This window comes from Camelus dromedarius, chromosome 15 (genome assembly GCF_036321535.1).
Source record: "Camelus dromedarius isolate mCamDro1 chromosome 15, mCamDro1.pat, whole genome shotgun sequence".
Taxonomy (NCBI): domain Eukaryota; kingdom Metazoa; phylum Chordata; class Mammalia; order Artiodactyla; family Camelidae; genus Camelus; species Camelus dromedarius.
Genome location: NC_087450.1, coordinates 33,875,485 through 33,895,398, shown reverse-complemented (window position 1 = coordinate 33,895,398; position 19,914 = coordinate 33,875,485). Strand labels below are relative to the sequence as shown.

The following is a 19,914-nucleotide window of genomic DNA, read 5'->3' as shown; positions in this document are numbered from 1 at the left end:
AAATTGGCTTGGCTACACAGCAACCAAGAGTAAAGAAATACTGTCTTTTTTTAGGACAATCCAGTGACAACACCCAAGTATGACTTTGGTATAAAACAGCTACATAAATATCCTTTCATCTAGTAAGTCTTATTAAACCCATGGTGTTTGGAAGAAAAAATTAAGAGCAGAAGAAGATAAATATGGGTTGTAATATCAAGCTATTTGTATTATCATTTTAATGTTGGAAATCTTGTTTGGACATCTGACAGAACAATTATCACATAGTAACAGCAATGAATTCAAATAAAATGAACTCCAATGAAATGCTCAACAACACAATACTCTTCTGAGTCATTTCAGGACAGAAGTAAAAGAAATCCAAAATGGAAAAGAAAGAATGTACTCAAGTATCCATGAAGCTGTATGATAAGGTGAATAACAGGCACAAAAGTAAACCAGATAATTGAGAAATATGCTGGAGAAATTTTTCAAATACTGTTCTTGCTTGTGTCTGCTAGCTCCATTATACAGTTTAAAATTTGGCCAAATTTTTAAAGTATTTGTTAAACAGTTCCTGCATCTGACATATGTTTCCAGGATACTACTGACATTGATATGAGAGATTATAAAACATTTAGAAATGAAAATGTTACTCTCCAGCAAAAAAAAAAATAACACTATAACTTCCAAGCTTCTTCTGCATTCACAAGATGGAAAAACATTTGGAAAATAGTAGCTTTCAGTTTTAAAATGTTCAAATCATATACTTCAAAACAAACACAAAAGTGTAATTGTTCGAGGCAAGGAGGAGACGAGTCTAGACAAAATAAGATCGTAAAATCTACTCTAGGAGTTATCACTTCTCCTTTGCCGTTGCAATTCTATTTACTCCATAGTAAGTACATTGTGTTACCCCTTCAGCTGGGAAGGACAATTCTCACTCTACCACGATGATGTCGGTACCACTGCAGTGTTCACCCAGCAAGAAACGCATGAATATGAAGTAGCGTCAACTCTATCAGAAGAAGTGTATGCAAGAATTGATTTGTAATGGATTAATTTAGGAACTCAGCAGAGAGGCTCCTACTATATCTGGCTGATCTAAACTTGAGCTCATGATAACACTGCACAAAGCTATGGTAGATAAAAGTGATAGGTAGAGCCAATAAAACAATTCCACTGACAACACAAACTCCTCCAAGAATTCTTCCAGGCACTGTGATAGGATACATATCTCCATAGCCAACTGTAGTCATAGAGATAATTACCCACCAGCAGGCAGCAGGGATGCTGGCGAAGTCCTTGTTGGATGTTTCCAGGTCCAATCCATGTTCAAGAAGCTGAGAAAGTGCACTAAAGATTGCCATGGCAACACAAATGAAGACAAGTAACATAACCATCTCTCGGTAACATCGTTTGAGAGTCAAACCAAGTGTCTGAAGACCAATGAAGTGACGGGCAAGCTTAATCACCCAAAAAATCCTCATCATTCTAAGCACCCTCAAGGTGACTCCAGCCCTCTGGAGTTGAGAGTTCTCGCCCGTAAATACCGTCATTAACACGGAGATGTAATACGGCGTGATTGCCAGTAAATCTATGATGTTCAGGGGTCTCTTGACAAACTCACACTTGTTTTTGGAGACGATGAACCTCACGATGCACTCTGCAGTGAACCAACCTATGCAGATGGCTTCAATTATCCTGTCAAGAGAACAAAAGAAGAATAGATCATCTTATTTTTAAGCATTTTAATAGCTCTTAGATTTCTTCAGATAGTACTATACTGACATACTAATTCAGTTATTTTTCCAGAAAACAAAGAACAGACAGCATAACCAACATCATCAGATCCACTGGGATGCAACAGAACAACAAATATTTCAACACATGAAAACTGAACTTGATAAAGTTCTTATTTATATACAGCATATAATAAATACCATTGGCAAAAAAAAAAATTTGCTTGTCACTAGTACTTTTTTAAAAAAATCAATCTATCTCTTATTTGGTGGCTTGAAATTAACTTACACTCAACTTGCCACAATAGGAAATATTATTCTGTGAGGACAGTGGTTCTCTACTGTGATCTAAGTTATTACATGGGTCAGAAGGATTTGGTTCCTACAGACATTGGACATGCCCAAGTTTTCTATGATTTCCTGGTGAATAAGAGTGAACTCAAGATCATTTCCTAACATGTTATTCTGCCTTTTTTCTCCTACAGGCATGTGTGGGAGACACTGAACACGAGCCCACCTTTTGGGCTTTGCAGGCATGCCAGTGCCCTCATCAGGAGAGCGCCAGGTCATGACCATCCTCACCACAAGCATCACATGGAAAAAAGGCTGCAGACTCCTGCACTGGAGCGAAATAATCATTAGAATTTCCCCAAAGATCCAGCAAGTTTGTTTGTTTCCATAGCTATTTTTATGCAACATTTAAAAACTATAAGGCCACATTTTACCTAGAGCAGTGTTCACCAACCTTTCCACATCACTGCACACATTGAAAATAATATTATTTGCATAGTATACTGGTATCAAGGGGTGGTATTCCTGAAGTAGACGCCACCAGCCTTGTCCCACACTCCCTAAGGCTGAGGAATTAAATCTCAGCACACCGGTTAGGAAGCCCTGATCCAGGGTGAGAGGTAACCCTGAGGTAATTTTTAACAAGGTACATTTTTAAACTCAAATTAAAAGTTACAATTATTACACCACCATTCATTTTCCACCACATAATTCTGTCTTACCACTGACCTAGACCCAAACATCAGAAGCACAACAGAGAGAGAAGAAAACGGAGCAGGTGGAATGGTAAGGCCTATGGGGCAACATTTTGAAAAGTTACCCAAAACACAGAACACAAATTGCCCTGGATGTTACTCAGGAAAATGAATAAATAAAATTAACCATGTTCCCCTACTACAGAGGCTCCCAGAGACATAAGGATTAATTAATTTATTTTTTGAATAGGTAGTACATTCACATGATTCAAATTAAAAAGGTAAAAAAAGAGCATGGAAAGAAAATTCTCACTCTTACCCTATGCTCCAGCCACTCAGTTCCCCAGTACTCACTCCAGTCACCAGTCCCTCAGGGCACTGGTTACAAGGGCAATTGCCACTGACCACCAAGAAAGTAGGAAGTTAAGTGTATTAATTTCTTGTGGCTGCTGTAAAATTATTACCACAAACTTGGTGGCTTAAGATGACAGAAAAAATTTATTCTTCATCAGTTCCAGAGTTCAGAAGTGTCAAATCATTCATTACCACTGGGCCAAAATCAAGCGTCAGGAGGGCCCCACTCCCTTCAGAAGCTCTAGGGGAGATCCCATTCCCTGCCTCTTCCAGCTTCTGCAGGCTGTTGGCATTCCCTGGCTTGTAGGAATGGCACTACAAGCCAAGGAATAGCAAACCATTCCTATCCCTGCCGCTGTGGACACTGTGTCAAATCTCCATCTTGTAAGGATACATGATGATCCTGGAGAATCCCCGCTTCTCAAGATCCTTAATTTAATCACATCTGCACCTTTTGATGCATAATATCCACTGGTTCCCAGGGATTAAGACTTGATATCTTATGGGGGAGAGAGGGATTATTTTTCAGCCTATACACAAACTAACCAGGAAGATAAAGCCCACAGTGAAAGCCATTCAACCTACTCCCTGGTGAGGGAGGTCAGCAGAGGAAGCCACAGCCACCCCTACTATTTCTCTACTGTATTATCTGCTGCTCTGCTCACAGACCACATTACTCTGCACTTGACAGCAGCTTCCCTGTCCCCACCAAGCTGTAAGCAAAAGCTGCTGCCATTATGGCCTCTACGAACCTAGAGGTTTAGAAAGCTGGGAGGGTAATGAAACTTGGTAGATGTAGAGAAGAGGAAGCTGTATTTTTTCAGTATGCAATTTTCGTTTTTTTGTGGGGGAGGTATGTATTTTTATTTTTTTTTTTTATGGAGGTACTGGGAATTGAACCCAGGACCTTGTACATGTTAAGCGTGCACCCTGCCACTGAGCTATATACCCTCCCCCTCAGTATGCAGTTTTAATAAACTTAATATCATGGGACCCTTCTCCCTGATTAAGTTAATCAAATATTCCATACGTTCTTCCATATTTCCAGCCCCTTCTAGTTAGGCAGGGTCATGTGACCAGTTCTGACTAATGAGCTATGAGCAAAGTGACTACAGTTCTGGACAGAGGCATTGAAGAGTGGGTGTGAATTCTCTTCCCTGCCAGGCAACCTGGAAGGCATGTATCATAAATGGCTCCAAGATGGTGGGGTCCCTCTCAGTCCAAGTTCCTGAGTATCTGTGCAAAGAAAGACAGACATTCTCCATCCCAACTCTGACTGGGCATGATATGTGAGCAACCAATAAATCTTTGTTGTGTTAAGCCACCAAGACTTCTAAATTGGTAATAAAGGTAATCGACTGGCAAAGTAAGTAGTAAGATGCACACTCAAATAGGACTGCAAGAGCACAAAGCAGTCATAGTAATAGTTGTCTTAGATAGGCTGTGGTTACCAGTTCCCCAGCTAAAATACCAGGTCTCCTCTCTAACTGGACATGAGCAAGAGCTAGACCTGGTGCCGGGAGGCCTGCTATTTCTCTCATCTTCTAAGGGCTCTCCCAGCAATACAATCCTAAGATTCTATTAAATTAAGAAGATTAAAAATTTTAATTGTGCCAAAAATACCAGAACATTTTCAGCTAAGTACTTCCACCAGCAGCCAAATTGTTCAGATTAAAAAGGAGGAAATCCAAATGACGCAAAATAATCTCTCAGCAAGGAAATTTCAGAGAGGTAAACTTGTCTATAATGAGGCCCACTAGGCTCTTCCTACCCACCCCCGAAGGCAGACACAGTTTATCCAGAATTCCACGCTAAAGGAATGAATCAGTGAGAAACCCCAGGCACCCCTCTTTCACCTAGGATTATGCCAAGGCAGTCTCCAACAACAAACACCACAAAGCCTGCCAAAATTCCCCATGTTTCCAAATGGCACTCTCGCCAATGCCACCTCCAGCAATTTCTGAAAAACTGAGTACCGTTTTACTGAGCAGTATTGAGTGGTATAGCAAATAGTTGGGTGCTCTGAAGGTTTCTTCTATAAAAAAACACATTGGAAAATAGAACAGAAGAAGGTATTGAAGCCCACAACCCTTTGAAGGCTATTCTGATTTCCTTTGAGGCCAAACATATATAAGTTAATGAATCCACAGCTAAAAATTTATTTCCTACTTATTGAGGTCTTTCAGTTGGGCATGGTGCTAAGCACTTTGCAGACATCACCTCATTTAACCCTTTTCTAGAACTCTATGAAGTATGTATTTCCCCTAATAACTCCATTTTATAAATGACAAAACTAGAACTGAAAAGTTACACATCTCTTCCAAGATCACACAACTATGAAATTGCAGCGGTACAGGCAATGAAACCCGGATCTATTGGGCTTTGCAGCACTAAGGAACATCTGAAAAGGCTGATGATTTTTACGACAGTGTTCATTGTTAATATTAAATGGTATATGTCAATCTCTCAGTCTCCACAGTTTATGTGTTAGAGCAGCACTTTTCATACTGCTGGTTCTTAACCCATTAATGGATGAAAATTGACCTGTCTTTGTAAACTAAATAGAAGTATTAAAGTGCATCAGAGTATAGCTTCATGAAACTTTTGTTTCAGTTCCGTATAAACGTATACTAAGTTATGGTGTAAAATGAGGCACTGCCGGACTTCAAAAATTGCTGGCAATCATCACTCATTCTAATTCCTCTGATTCTTCATGATAGAAGGCATTTCTGGGAATGACTCAGAAGTTTACAAACAGGCTGCAAAGGAGAATAAATGCTCTCAGTGCTAACTAGTTCTACCCCCATGCCCCCCAATCTGAAAAAAAAAAAGACTAGGACAGGACATAAGAGGTCATTAACTACGTTGTGTAAGGTAAAGGTCAGTTTCCCTCTCAGTCCTATCTTCCCAACTTTTTCCCTCCATATTTTATCATGAAAAATTTCAAACATGGAACAAATTCATTAATACTTTAAATATACTTGCCTATCACCAAATCACCCCTCTATCTGTCTATTAATATATCTCTTTTTTCCTGGATGCATTTTCAAGTAAATCCAGACATCAGTGCACTTCCCTCTGAAGACTTCAGAGTGCATATAATTAACCAGAGTTCAATATTTGTTTCATTTTTTTCTTTTGATGTGAACTCTACATGCAATATAATGTGCAAATCTTGTAAGTGCACATTCGCTGAGTATTGACAAATGCATAACCTCTATCACCAAAGTTCCTACTGAGATATAGAGCATTCACATCACCTGAGAGTTCCCTACCTTATTCATATTTGTATCTCCTGCCCTCATTTCCCAAACCATCAGACACACAGCAAGTGCTCAAGAGCTGTTTGTCCAGTACAATGTAAGTGACTTTGACAGAACCCGAAGGACTGAGATGGCTCTTCTGGGAACTTTAAGGGATAACTGAAGCCTGCCATCAAAAGTGGAGCTGAATTCAGTTGGACTTTTATCTTACACCAAATGCAAAAATTAACTCAACATGGATTAAAAACCTAAATGTAAGACCATTTAAACAAAAAGATACATATTTTTAAAACCTCCTAGAAGAAAATACATAGGAAATGCTTCATGATATTGGACTTGGCCTTGATTTTTTGGATATAACACCAAAAGCACAGACAACAAAAGCAAAAATAGACAAATGAAACTGTTAAATTTAAAAGCTTTTGTGCATCAAAGGACACAATCAACAGAGTGAAAAGGTAACTTACAGAATGGAGAATATTTGCAAATCATATATCTAATAAGGTGTTAATATCCAGAATACATACCAAACTCCTAAGTTTGACAATAAAGAATCAAATAACCCAATATAAAAATGAGCAAAGGACTTGCAGAAACATTTCTCAAAGATGATTTACAAATGGTCAGCAAGCATACGAAAAGATGCTCAATATCATTAATCACCTGAGAAATGCAAATCAAAATCATCACAAAGGTATCACCTCACACCCATTAGGATGCCTACTATTAAAAACAGAAAATAAGTCTTGAAGAGGATGCAATGAAATTGAAATCTCTGTCCACTGTTGGTAGGATTGTAAGATGGTTCAGCCACTATGGAAAATAATACAGAGGTTCCTCAAAAAATTAAAAATGGAACTCCCATATGATCCAGCAATCCTACTTCTGGGTGTATATCCAAAGGAATTGAAAGCAGGGTCTCAAAGAGATATATACACAACTGTGTTCATTCATAGCAACATTACAATAGTCAACAGGTGGAAGCAACCCAAATGTCTACTGATGGGTGAAATCAACAGAATGTGTTATAGCTTACAATGGAATATGATTTGACTTTACAAAGGAAGGAAATCCCATCACATGCTAAAAATGGATGAACCTTCAGGACATTGTGCTAAGTAAAATAGAGCCAGGCACACACACACACAAAGACAAATATTGATTTAGCCTATATGAGGTATCTAAAGTAGTCAAATTCAGAGAAACATAAAGTAGAGTGGTGGTTACCAGGGCTGAGGGAAGAGGAAAAAGAAGAATTGTTGTTAATGGGTATTTCCCTAAATAATCTCCATTTTACAGATGACAAAACTGAGACTGAAAAGTTAAATATCTTTTCTAAGATCACACAGCTAAGAAATTGCAGTGGCACAGGTAATGAAATCCCAGATTTACTGGGCTTTGAAGCACTAAGAATATCTGAAAATGCTGATGATTTTTATGACAATGTTCATTGCTAATGTTAAATGACATATGTCAATCTCTTAGTCTCCATGGTTTATGTGTTAGAGTAGCATTTTTCATATTGCTGGTTCTTAACCCAGCTTCAAATTTGCAAGATGAAAAAGTTCTGGAGATGTGTTTCATAACAATGTGAATATACTTAACACGATTGAATAGTACATTTAAAAATGGTTTGGATGGTAAATTTTATGTTATGCATTTTTAGCACAATAAAAAAAAAAGAAAAGAAAAGAAGGCAATAGGATTTGAATTCATGCTCCCAAAGAGACTGAAGTCTTAATCCAGACCCTTAGACAACACGGCCATGCTACCCACTGGATCAAGAGGAAAAAAGGATGCTGATCCTGCCATTAAAGTATTGACTTACATTCTGTCTTAGTGCAAAAGGATTTAAGGTGATTGCTCTTGTCATTTGCACCAGCTAGAACCTGATTAAAATTCAGTATTACAAAGACAATTAAGAAAATTAAAATATAAAAAAGCCAAAGACAATATTTTTACTGAATAGCTGATTTGAAAAAGCTAAATGAATGACACAAACATAAAACAGAACAGAAACTATCTGAAATAGCTATTATGTATGTAATACATATACATATGTAATTATAATAAAATCATATTTAAAAATAAGTATAATATCACAATGCTTAAGAATATAACATAAGAAAATGCTTTATGAATTCAAACCCCAATAACGGTTTCTTTTTAAATTGGAATAGGATTTTAAGTTCAACTTTAAGGAGAGGGTATAGCTCAGTGGTAGAGTATGTGGCCTAGCATGCACGAGGTCCTAGGTTCAATCGCCAGTATCACCATTAAAATAAAACAAATAAACCTAATTACCCCCAAAAAATAAATAAATAAAAATGAGATCATTTTAAAAAAGGATTCAACTTCATAGTTTTAGCGGGGAAAAATGAAATACAAGTTCCTTAAAGACACATATATGTTGACATATAAGCATAAAAGATAACAGAGATTGTTTTTCACCGCCCCCCCAAAAAAATGTCCTTCATTTGTACATGAAAGTGTACAGCACAGGGGAGAAGACAGGAGGATCCTGAAGCAGGCAACCCTCGTCCACTAGTAACTTGCTGTGGAACCATAGATAAGGCATTTAATCTCTTTTCCTATATTTTCCTCAATGGTTAAGGGATGAGAATAGTAACAGAATCCATCTCTCAGGTTGTGGTAAGAATTAAGTGAAATAATATGTAATACTAGTAAGTGCCCAATAAATTGTATCTATAATTATCATTATAACCAACCATCTCTGGGCTCACAGTCTTCCCCCTTCATACGCAAAAGGAGATCCCGTCAATGCTTTCCTGAGGGCCAAGAGAAGGCAAGAATGAACACTCCATCCTTTCATTCCCTTTTCTCCCAGGAATTCTGCCTATATTCTCATATACTGCTGGTTGTAGCAGAAGCTGGTAAAACCACTTAAAAGAGCAATCGGCAGGGTCTGACAAGGTTCATACAGCACAGGAGACCCAGTCATCCACTCTAGGAATTTATCCTGCAGACACACCCTCATATTTACACAAGAGTATGTACAACGAGAGCCAGTTTGTAACACCCAAGGATAAAAAATACATGAACGTCTATCCACAGGAGATGGATTCTATAAATGTATTCCCCAAAGTTATCAGGTTGAATCATATGAAACTGACATGGGAAATTTTATGACTCCACCTTACACCATGTAGCCACAAAAAGGAATGAGGCACATTACTGCTCTTTGACATGAACCAGTCTTCAAGGTGTACAGGTGCAGATGCAGAACAGTACACACATTATGCTCTAATTGTGTGCGTGTGTGTGCGCGCACATGTGTGTTGGAAGGATACTCAGGAAACTGTTAATATCTGTTGCTGCCTCTAGGGAAGGAGCCATCTGATGCAGGATGGAAACTCACTTTTTACTTTATTGCTTTTTGTACAGTTAAATGACTTACCACATGCACATATTTACTTTTCCAATTAAAAAATGTTTTTAAGAAAAAGTAAAAAAGCATGCCCAACTAGAAGAGCAATCATCATAATGGACTTATCAGTGGCCTGAATCAACCAGCAGCACACCTCTGGCAGAGGCACCCTTCCTACCCCAAGCTTTTAGACTTAAACGTATGAGGCATTTCCAATCACATTTCCAACAGGCATGTGCAATGTGATGATATCTATAGTATCATGAAAATTTCCAACAAACTGCACATGAATGTCTACCACATTACATACAGTCTCTTTCATGCCCTTATAAGAGTTTTCTCCATGAGTTCAATGGGGAAAAAAGGACTTTTTTATTAAAAACTTGATTTTTTTCTTACATATTTTAATTACCTTACAGAAAAACAAATCCATAACATTCATATCTTTTTATCTTCTACTGTAGATCAGTAATGAGAATAAACAAAAACACACATTAGGAGTGGAGGGCACACCCAGTGGCAGAGTGCATGCTTGGTATTCACAAGGTCCTGGGTTCAATCCCCAGTATCTCCGTTAAGAGGAAAAAACACACATACACATTAAAACACTTACTAAGTACCAAGTATCTTTCCATAAATTTATGCATATTAATTCACTTAATTCTCACAACTGAATGCAACCGTTTTTGTTATCTTCCCCACCTATAAATGAGGAAACTGAAGCAAAGATAAGTCACTTGCTCATGCCACACAGCTAATAAATGGCAGATTAATACAGTACTCATTGATTATGTAATACATTGAATCCTGGCTGTGATTATGTACTTTCTTATAGCTGCAAAATGTACATTTATGTGTTTTCTTGCAGCTGAAATTAATGTTAGTTTATGTTCCTCACTTGATAGTACTTGGTCTACTTATGCCTGTGTTTGGATGGCACTGCTTTAGCAGATGTGGCAGGATACGGACACTGATGAACAGAAAGGTCACTCCTCCACCACTGCAGATTGGTTGCTGAGGACTGGCCTCCCCTTAGGAGTTTTTAAGGAGCTGCTATTATTCCACTGGATCTCTTCTACCTGTAACCACATCCACTGGGCTGCCCTTGCTCTTTTCACTGCCCGCTTAGCAACTGGGGGTTCTACCTCCTAACTGCACAGCACAGTTTCTCCTCTGTTGTTCCTGTCCTTTGTTTTCGCAACAACACCAGTTCCACATTCTCTCTCTACAGATAAACAGGGAAGGAAGACCCACTACAAAGGAACAACCAAGTTCTTAACTATACATCCAAGGACCCCAACACCTGCTCTGCTAAGACAGGAGGCAAGCCATTGTAAATAATCTCCATCAAAGACCAAGAGTGTGTTTCTATGAAAAAAAATCACAGGAAATTACTACATATAACCCTTACCCCTGTGAGACTGGTGCTTTACATATACCATGTCATGTTCATAGGTATAAATGTACTCAGAAAAGGAGCCAGGTTATCAAATTGTTGACAGTGGTTTTCCCAGAAGAAAGAGGGAGATTGGCAAGAGGGATGACTGTAAAATTAGGAATCCATTTTTTTGCTATAAACATCTACGAATAGTTGAATTTTTCACAACTGGAATGTATTCAAGCATTAACTATGTGATTCTTTAAGTAGCATTTATGGATATATTATTATTACACTTTAGGGCCCATAAGTTGGTCATCATTACTGTATTATCCCTATTTGATAGATAAGAAAACAAGTTCCGAGCTGAGTCAGTGGCCTAACTGAGGTGAGGGTCTGCAGCATGGACGTTTCCGCTGGGGAAGGGACCGAAAACAGGAGGTCTGGTATGCGACTACTAACACATTCAAAAACAAAAACAAAGGCCAGAAACCAAGCAGTGATCATAGAAAAAGAAGAGGGGCCAGGTCAGAAAGGCACAGATGCAGAAAAGCGTCACAGTGCACAGAAACCAAGGGAGCCTCGTTGGGCTGCAAAGTGAGATGTGCAGTGGGAAGAGGGGGTGATTGTCGGCCCCATGGCTGTAAACCTTATGGCAACACTGAAGCTTTATGGCAAAGCTGATGGACTTTCAAAGTCAAGTTACAGCATTAAAGGCAAAAGGAACCTATTAAAGATCTGGCAACAGGTGGATTCATTCACTGAATAAGCATTTTTTTAAGAGGTTACTATGTGCTGGGCATGTTGCCAGGCCCGTGAGCTGGGAAGAGGCCAAGTGTACTGTGGGAATACGCATTGGGCAGGAGTTTACGGGATGACTGGAGAGTGCGAACAGTCAAGAGGCTATGACACAGGCAAGAGAAATGAAAGGCCCAAAGTGGCGGGAGATGATGCAAATAAAATGAAATGAAATGACAGGTGTTCTAGGTGGACATACACATATGAGTGGAGAGACCCAAAATCTGTGGTCTGGTTCTCACTTCCCAAAGATGAAAGCAACAGAAACTAAGAAACCCATCAGCACCTGCACACTCAGGCCACCTGCATTCTCCACACCAGGTGGGCCTCGTTCATCCTGCAGGTACAGTAATCTGTTCTGCCCCAAACAGACACAAATCCATCTAAATAATGCCACAAGAAAATCAATCTCATTGTAAGATTTAATCTGTTCTCATTCCACATAGCTACCAGATGGAGTCTACTCCTTTTTCATTTAATTGGCAATTCATTAGTAAAAGAATTAAGAAAACAGAAAAGGTATCAAGAGGCCATACTCCTCTTCAGACATGAACATCTTATAAAAACATATACCAATTCTTTTCTTTAATAGCATTTTATCTTTTTTTAATTGAAACACAGTTGACATAACAACATTATGTTAGTTTCAGGTGTACTACATTGGGATTTGACATTTGCATACATTATGAAATGATCACCATGATAAATCTAGAAACCATCTGTCCCCACACAAAGTTATTACAATATTATTGACCATATTCCTTATGCTATATTACATTTCTGTGGCTTATTTATTTTCTAACTGGATGTTTGTACCTCTTAATCTCTTTCATTTATTTTGCTCTCCCCCATCCCCTGGCAACCACACGTTTGTTCTCTGTATCAATGACTGTTTTCATTTTGGTTTGTTTGTTCTGTTTAGATCCTACATATAAGCTGAGGTCATACGGTATTTGTCTTCTTCTGTCTGAATTATCTCGTTTAGCATACTATCCTCTAGATCCATCCATGTTGCTGCAAATGGCAATATTTTTTATGGTAATATTCCATTGTATATGTGTGTGTGTGTGTATACATGTATATACATATGTGTGTGTGTGTGTGTGTGTGTGTGTGTGTATATATTCCACATCTTCTTCATCCATCCATCAATGAATACTTAGGTTGCTTCCATATCTTGGCTATTATAAATATTGCCACAAGGAACATTGGTGTGCATATAGCATTTCTGGATGATAAAATAGTTTGACTATAGAGTCACTTAAAAAAATCAATTTGAAAAGAATGATGTTTTTTAAAGTGAGGTCGTTCTTGCTAATATCATCATTGACTTTTATCTAATGACAGGTAAATAATTTGTCCAGAGCACTACTTCAGTTATTTTTTCAGGTATTCACAAACAAACATCAGGACATAAATGATACTTCTTCACATACAAAGTTTCCAACATACACTTAAAAACAGAAAATTTCATTAATTATAGGGATAATTTTAAATATCCAGATGCAAAGTCCTATTCAAATAACATGCAAAGTGTTTTATTCTACAGTCATGTAATGTAAAACACTCACAGCACTAAAAGCAGCATCACTCAATGCCCAGGAATGAGTTACTGGCTCTAACTATCATCAGATAACAGCTAAATCCATGATCATATCTGTACAATGCTCCAGCATTATTCCACTTCCTGCCTTGTACCATCTGCTCCAAGCAACGGAGAGTCTTCATGCCTTTTGCCTTTGCACATCTATCTCCCCTTCTTGGCTAACAGCAACCAGGCCTTCAAGTCTGAGCTCAAGAATCACCACCGTTGGAAAGCCTCACCTCAGGTTCCTAGCTTGGCTGGGTTTCTCCTGTGTCCTCCATAATACTCAATGTTTATCTCCACCACAGCACATATCACACTGTGTCCTGGCTGTACCTTTACCTGTGTCTCCTCAGGTAGGGGGCAAAGTGGGAAGTATCTTTACAAACAAAATCACTATGTTGCTTAGTAATGGCACTGAATAGGTATTCAGCAAATAACGTTGTTTGAATAAATTAATGGTGTAACAAACTTTATTATTAGTGAGTTCAGCTGTTTTATCAGGTCTTGTGAAATATTTAGGACAAAATGATGTATTGGTTGTTATTATTTTAAAAATAAAGATAATGCATTACTATCTTTACTTCATATCACACACAAAAATTGGGATATAGTCCCAAACATAAAAGCTGAAACCGTAACGATTTTAGAAGAAACACAGGAATTATCTTTGTGACTTGGCAGTGGGCAAACTTTTGTGTGCAGGACATAAAAAAAGCAATCAACCCCATGAAAGAAAATATTGATAAATTAGACTTCATCAAAATTTAAAAGTTCAGTACATTAAAAATGAATAGGCAAGCCAGAGACCAGAGGAAAATTGTCATAAAACATTTATCTGACAAAGGTTTCCAGGATGTATAAAGAACTCTGAAAAGCTCAATAATAAAGACAAAAAGTCCAATTAAAAAAAAATAGGTAAGTATTTGGACACTTTACATAATAAAAATAAAATGAAAAAGATGATCAACATTCTCATCACCAAGGAAATGAAAATTAAAACCACAATGAGGTACTACTATACACCCAACAGAATAACAGAATAACACGACTGGTAACACCAAATATTGGTGAGGATATGGAGCAACTGAAACCCTTCTACATTGTGGGCAGAGGTTCAGAATGGTATGATCTCTCTGGGAGAAGGTAGGGCAGTGTCCCCAGTGCCCCAGATGAACTTTTGATGTGAGAACATATGACACAGACAGTGATTTAACAGTCTCCTGAAGTGTGTTTTCATTAAAGCAAATTTTGTTATGATTTAGAAACAGAACCACTGAAGGAGAGAGGGGAAAAGAAAGAAGAATCAAGAAAGTAAAGATCAAAATAATAATAATAATAATAATAAAAAGAACAGAAAGATACAAAAAAAAAAAAGAGAGAGAAAAACATAAAACCAAAAGCTGGTTCCATGAAAAGATTAATAAAATCTTGCCCCTGGCAATATTCAGCAAGAAAAAGAAGGTGGGAACAAAAAGCAACGTGGAGGACAGTGATCCTGGGAGTAGGTCAGACACTCAGAGAGACCAGACACACGGCGGACAACGCCCTCCAGATCAGCGGGGTAAATAGTGGACTGTTCTGTAGTGCTGAGGAAGCTGTTATCCATATGGAAAAAAAAAACTAGACCCTTCATATTATAAATAATTTTAGGTAGATTAAAGACCAGATTTGGAAAGTAAAGATATATAAATATATTTCTATATTTTAATATAAAAGAATCCTTAAGATCTTAGAGATAGCAGATGCTTTCTTAAACAGTAATAATAATAAAATAACACATAAACCACATTGGAATATATTGATAAATTTGTCTATGTTAAAATGTACAAATTCTGTACATCAAAAGAACACTATGAACAAAGTAAAAAGAAAAGCCTCAGTCAGGAAGAAGATATTTACAACACAAATAATTGAGATATTAGTACCCAAGATATGTAATTAATCACTGAGAGAATAAAATAACCAAAAGATACAAACACAGTTCACAAAAATGAAATACATGTAATAAAAATTACATAAAAAGATGCTCAACTTCACTCTTAACCAGAAAATGCAAATTAATCACAATGAGACAGACAGTCTTCTAGAACAGCCAATCTTAAAGAGACTGACAATACCTAGTTTTAGTGAGGACATGAAGCAACTGTAACTCATACACTGCTGGTGGGAATACAAAAGGGCACAACAACTTTGGAAAACATTTTGTCAATCTCTTAAAAATTAAACATACATCTATCCTATGATCCAGCAATTCCATTCCTAGGTATTCGTCCAAGAGGAAAATAAAAGGTTCACACAAACACTTACGCATAAATGTTCGTAACAGACGTATTCATTACTAAAAACAAAGAGCGGTGCAAATGCCCATCTACGGGTGAACTGACAACAAAGTGTGGTATACTCATATAAATACTATAAAAAGAAACGAGCTTTCCTCAAAAAGTCAAATACAGAACTACCATATGACCATCCTTAAGTATCTACCCAAAAGAAATGAAAACATATGTTCACACAAAAACTTGTATACACGAATGTTCTTAACAGCATTATTCATAAAAATCAAAAAGTAGAAATAATCCAAATGTCCATCTGACGAATAGATAAACAAAATGAGGCATAACCCCACAACAGATTATTCAACTTGTAAAGAGGGATGAGATACTGATGATACATGCTACAACACGGATGAAGCTTGAAAATATTACACTATGTGAAAGCAGCGAGACACAAAAGGCCCCATACTGTATAAATGCATTTGTCCAGAACAGGCAAACCCATAGAAACAGAAAGTACATTAGTGGCCATCAGGGGATAGGAGGAGGGGGTACTGCTAACAGGTAGGAGCTTTCTTTTTGGGTGATGAAATGTTCTGCAATGGTGGTGATACAGTGAATTGCACAATAAAAGTGAATATGGTAAAAGCCAATGAATTGTACAGTTTAAAAAGGTAAATTTTATTATGTGAATTATATCTAAAATTCATTAAAAGTAAGGAACTACTGACACAAATAACATAGGGATGAATTTTTGTAAGCATTATACTGATGAAAAGAAGCCAGACATAACAGTACATCCTGTACAACTCTGGTCATGTTATATTCTAGAACAGGCAAAACTACAGTGTCAGAAATCAGCCACTGCCTATGGCAATAGACAGAGGGAAAATATTTAGGGTGAAAGAAATGTTCTGTATCCTGACTGAGATGGTAATCACACAGATACATACACTTGTCAAGTGTCAATCAAGCTATACTTTAAAATGGGTGCATTTCACTTTATGTAAATTGTACCTCAATAAAATTGATTTTAAAAGAATGTAACATGAGATATTATTTCCCAACAACCAGATTAGCCAAAGTTTTAGTCTGACAACATGCAGAAATAGCATGGAGTGAGCAACAGGACTCTTACTCGCTACTGATGAGAGAATACACCAGTACAACTACTCTGGAGGACTATTAGCAGCATTCAGGAGAGATGTGCCTACCTTTCTATGTAGCAGCTCCAGTCCTAGGTAGATACATTAAAGACATTCTTCTATATGTGCACTGAGACATGAACAAATGTACATGAACATTGTAGCACCACAATAATAGCAATACTTCCACCAACAGAAGAGCAAATAAATCAACACTTAGCACATTACTGTTAAGATGAAAGGGCTACAGCCATAGATATCAACATGCACAAATCTCAAGAAACACAAAGTTAAGTTAAAAAGGCAAGGTGCAGATTTCAGTGATGATACCATTTATAAAAACGGTTTTAAATATGCAAAACATCAAAAATCCACAAATGGCAAATGCTGGAGAGGCTGTGGAGAAAAGGGAACCCTCCTACACTGCTGGTGGGAATGCACTTTGGTGCAGCCACTGTGGAAAACAGTATGGAGATTCCTCAAAAGACTAGGAATAGACTTACCATATGACCCAGCAATCTCACTCCTGGGCATATATCCAGAAGGAACCCTACTTCAGAATGACACCTGCACCCCAATGTTCATAGCAGCACTGTTTACAATAGCCAAGACATGGAAACAGCCTAAATGTCCATCAACAGATGACTGGATAAAGAAGATGTGGTATATTTATACAATGGAATACTATTCAGCCATAAAAATTGACAACATAACACCATTTGCAGCAACATGGATGTTCCTGGAGAGTGTCATTCTAAGTGAAGTAAGCCAGAAAGAGAAAGAAAAATACCATATGAGATCACTCATATGTGGAATCTAAAAAAAAAAACAAAAAACTATAAATACAAAACAGAAACAGACTCAGAGACATAGAATACAAACTTCTGGTTGCCAAGGGGGCAGGGGGTGGGAAGGGACAGACTGGGATTTAAAATTGTAGAATAGATAAACAAGATTATACTGTATAGCACAGGGAAATATATATAAGATCTTACGGTAGCTCACAGAGAAAAAAATGTGACAATGAATATATATATGTTCATGTATAACTGAAAAATTGTGCTCTATACTGTAATTTGACACAACATTGTAAAATGATTATAAATCAATAAAAAATGTTTTAAAATATGCAAAACAATCCTATATTTTATGTGGAGTACAAATATGTATATATAAGCGTATATTAATAGTATTTTTAAATGCACAGAAATAATAACTTCAAAGTCAGGAAAGTCACTATTTCTATGGAAAAGGAAGGGGTTTCAAATGGAAAAGAGGCTCCCAGTGGACTTCAACTGTATATTTCATGTTTTATTTCTTAAGTTGGGTGGTAGGTACACAGGTGTTTGATGTACCATAATCTATACCTTTTTACATGCCTGAAAGATTTTATGATGGTATTATGCATAATTTCCTCTTCTGCCTTTGTAAAACATGTGTCTTTTATTTCACAGATTTATTTGTTCTGCTTTTTAAGTTTTTGGTAATTGTATTCAAAGAAAACACATTTTGATTGGCATAAAGAATTTCAGATTTTTTTTAAATGCTTAAATTTTGCATTATTTTCAATAGTTTCCCAGATTTAAAAAAATTCCTTAGAGCATTTGCTGTAAAAACATTAAAGCACCAACACTCAACATTTAAATAAATTATACAGATTAATTGAGAAATAGGGACAATTTGTTTTAAAAGGCCATTGCAGGGGGAAGGGTATAGCTCAAGTGGCAGAACGCATGCTCAGCACACAAGAGGTCCTGCGTTCAATCCCCAATACCACCTCTGGGCAGAAATCAATGAATAAACTGAATTACCTCTCCCTAATAAAAAACAAACAATACAATAAAAGCCCACTATGTATTGTATTATTAGCTAGTAAAAGTTAATTTTTATCTTTATAGAAATTTAAAAATTCTGCTCTTTCATTGACTTGTTTTTAAATAACATATATAAAAATAACTATCAGTTCAATTTGATGTGGTTCTTAATTTGGTTCTTGTGATGCCAAAATGCCACCGACCCGCATCCCCCACGTAATTTACAGGACTAAACGCTGCAACACAGAAAGTGATGTAGTTTCAGCCAAGCACATAAGCTCTGGAACCAGACCTGGGCTGATTCCCAACTCTCTCACATGCTATGACCTACAGCAAGTCACTTGCCTTCTCCATCGCCTTACCTGCAACCTAACATACTGATAGCCCCAGAGTGTTTTGTCTAAATAAGGCAATTCATGTGCTGCTGGAACATAGTGGGGAGCTCCGTAATATCTATTGCACTTACTCCAATCTCACACACACAAGGAAATACGCACAGATGAAAAGCTGCTCACGAGAGGACATGCAGACGAGCCATACTGCTTCAAAGAGTTTCCTTCAGAGTGACAAAAATGGAAATGTTTCTGGTTCTCTTCAAAAGGTATTTACACATCATATCATACAACCACATCCCCAGTGATCATAAATTAATACACACTCTACATAAATGAATGAAGGAGTGGATAAAACCCTGTTATGAAGTGTCCTATGAAAAGGCATTTTATAAAAGCCAAAAGCTCGATGCTGTCTTCCAGGCATTTCAGTCTCATTATTTAGGGTTTAAATGCTTCCTTGGCATCCTGTTCCCGTCATGAATAAGTCAAGCTACTTAACATATCACACGAGTAGCTGGGGCTAACCTGACACCCCCTCCCTGGCCATCCTCATCTCTTGACACTTCATGACACTACCTCGACTTACTAACCTATAGCAATGTGATCCCCAAAACCATCCCAGCATCTGTTGCCTGCCTCTAGCACACAAGAACACAGCAGTCCCCAAACTTTTTGCTCATGAGCCCCGAAGGAATACAGAAAAAACTATGTATTCTCCTCTGAGAGAATTTTTTTTTGATACTTGATGATTCCTAAGCTAAAATAACTGCAAATCCTGCAAATCCTAGCATGTTGTAAATACTAACATTTAAAAAAATGAAATTGTTACACTACTTTTTAAAAGTTATGAATCCAACATATGTATAACTGA

At 37.3% G+C, this 19,914-nt stretch overlaps 1 protein-coding gene across 1 annotated transcript in view; it reads right to left on the bottom strand.

Annotated features, from left to right (window-relative positions):
- Nucleotides 1-860: 860 nt before the first annotated feature.
- The window catches only part of KCNG3 (potassium voltage-gated channel modifier subfamily G member 3), a 35,944-nt gene continuing 16,890 nt past the window's right edge, over nucleotides 861-19,914 (bottom strand). The window contains exon 2 of the mRNA XM_031466923.2: nucleotides 861-1,683. Within this exon, the coding sequence (XP_031322783.1) occupies nucleotides 1,038-1,683 (646 nt within the window). The 3' untranslated portion in view covers nucleotides 861-1,037. The remainder of the gene's footprint in view (nucleotides 1,684-19,914) is intronic.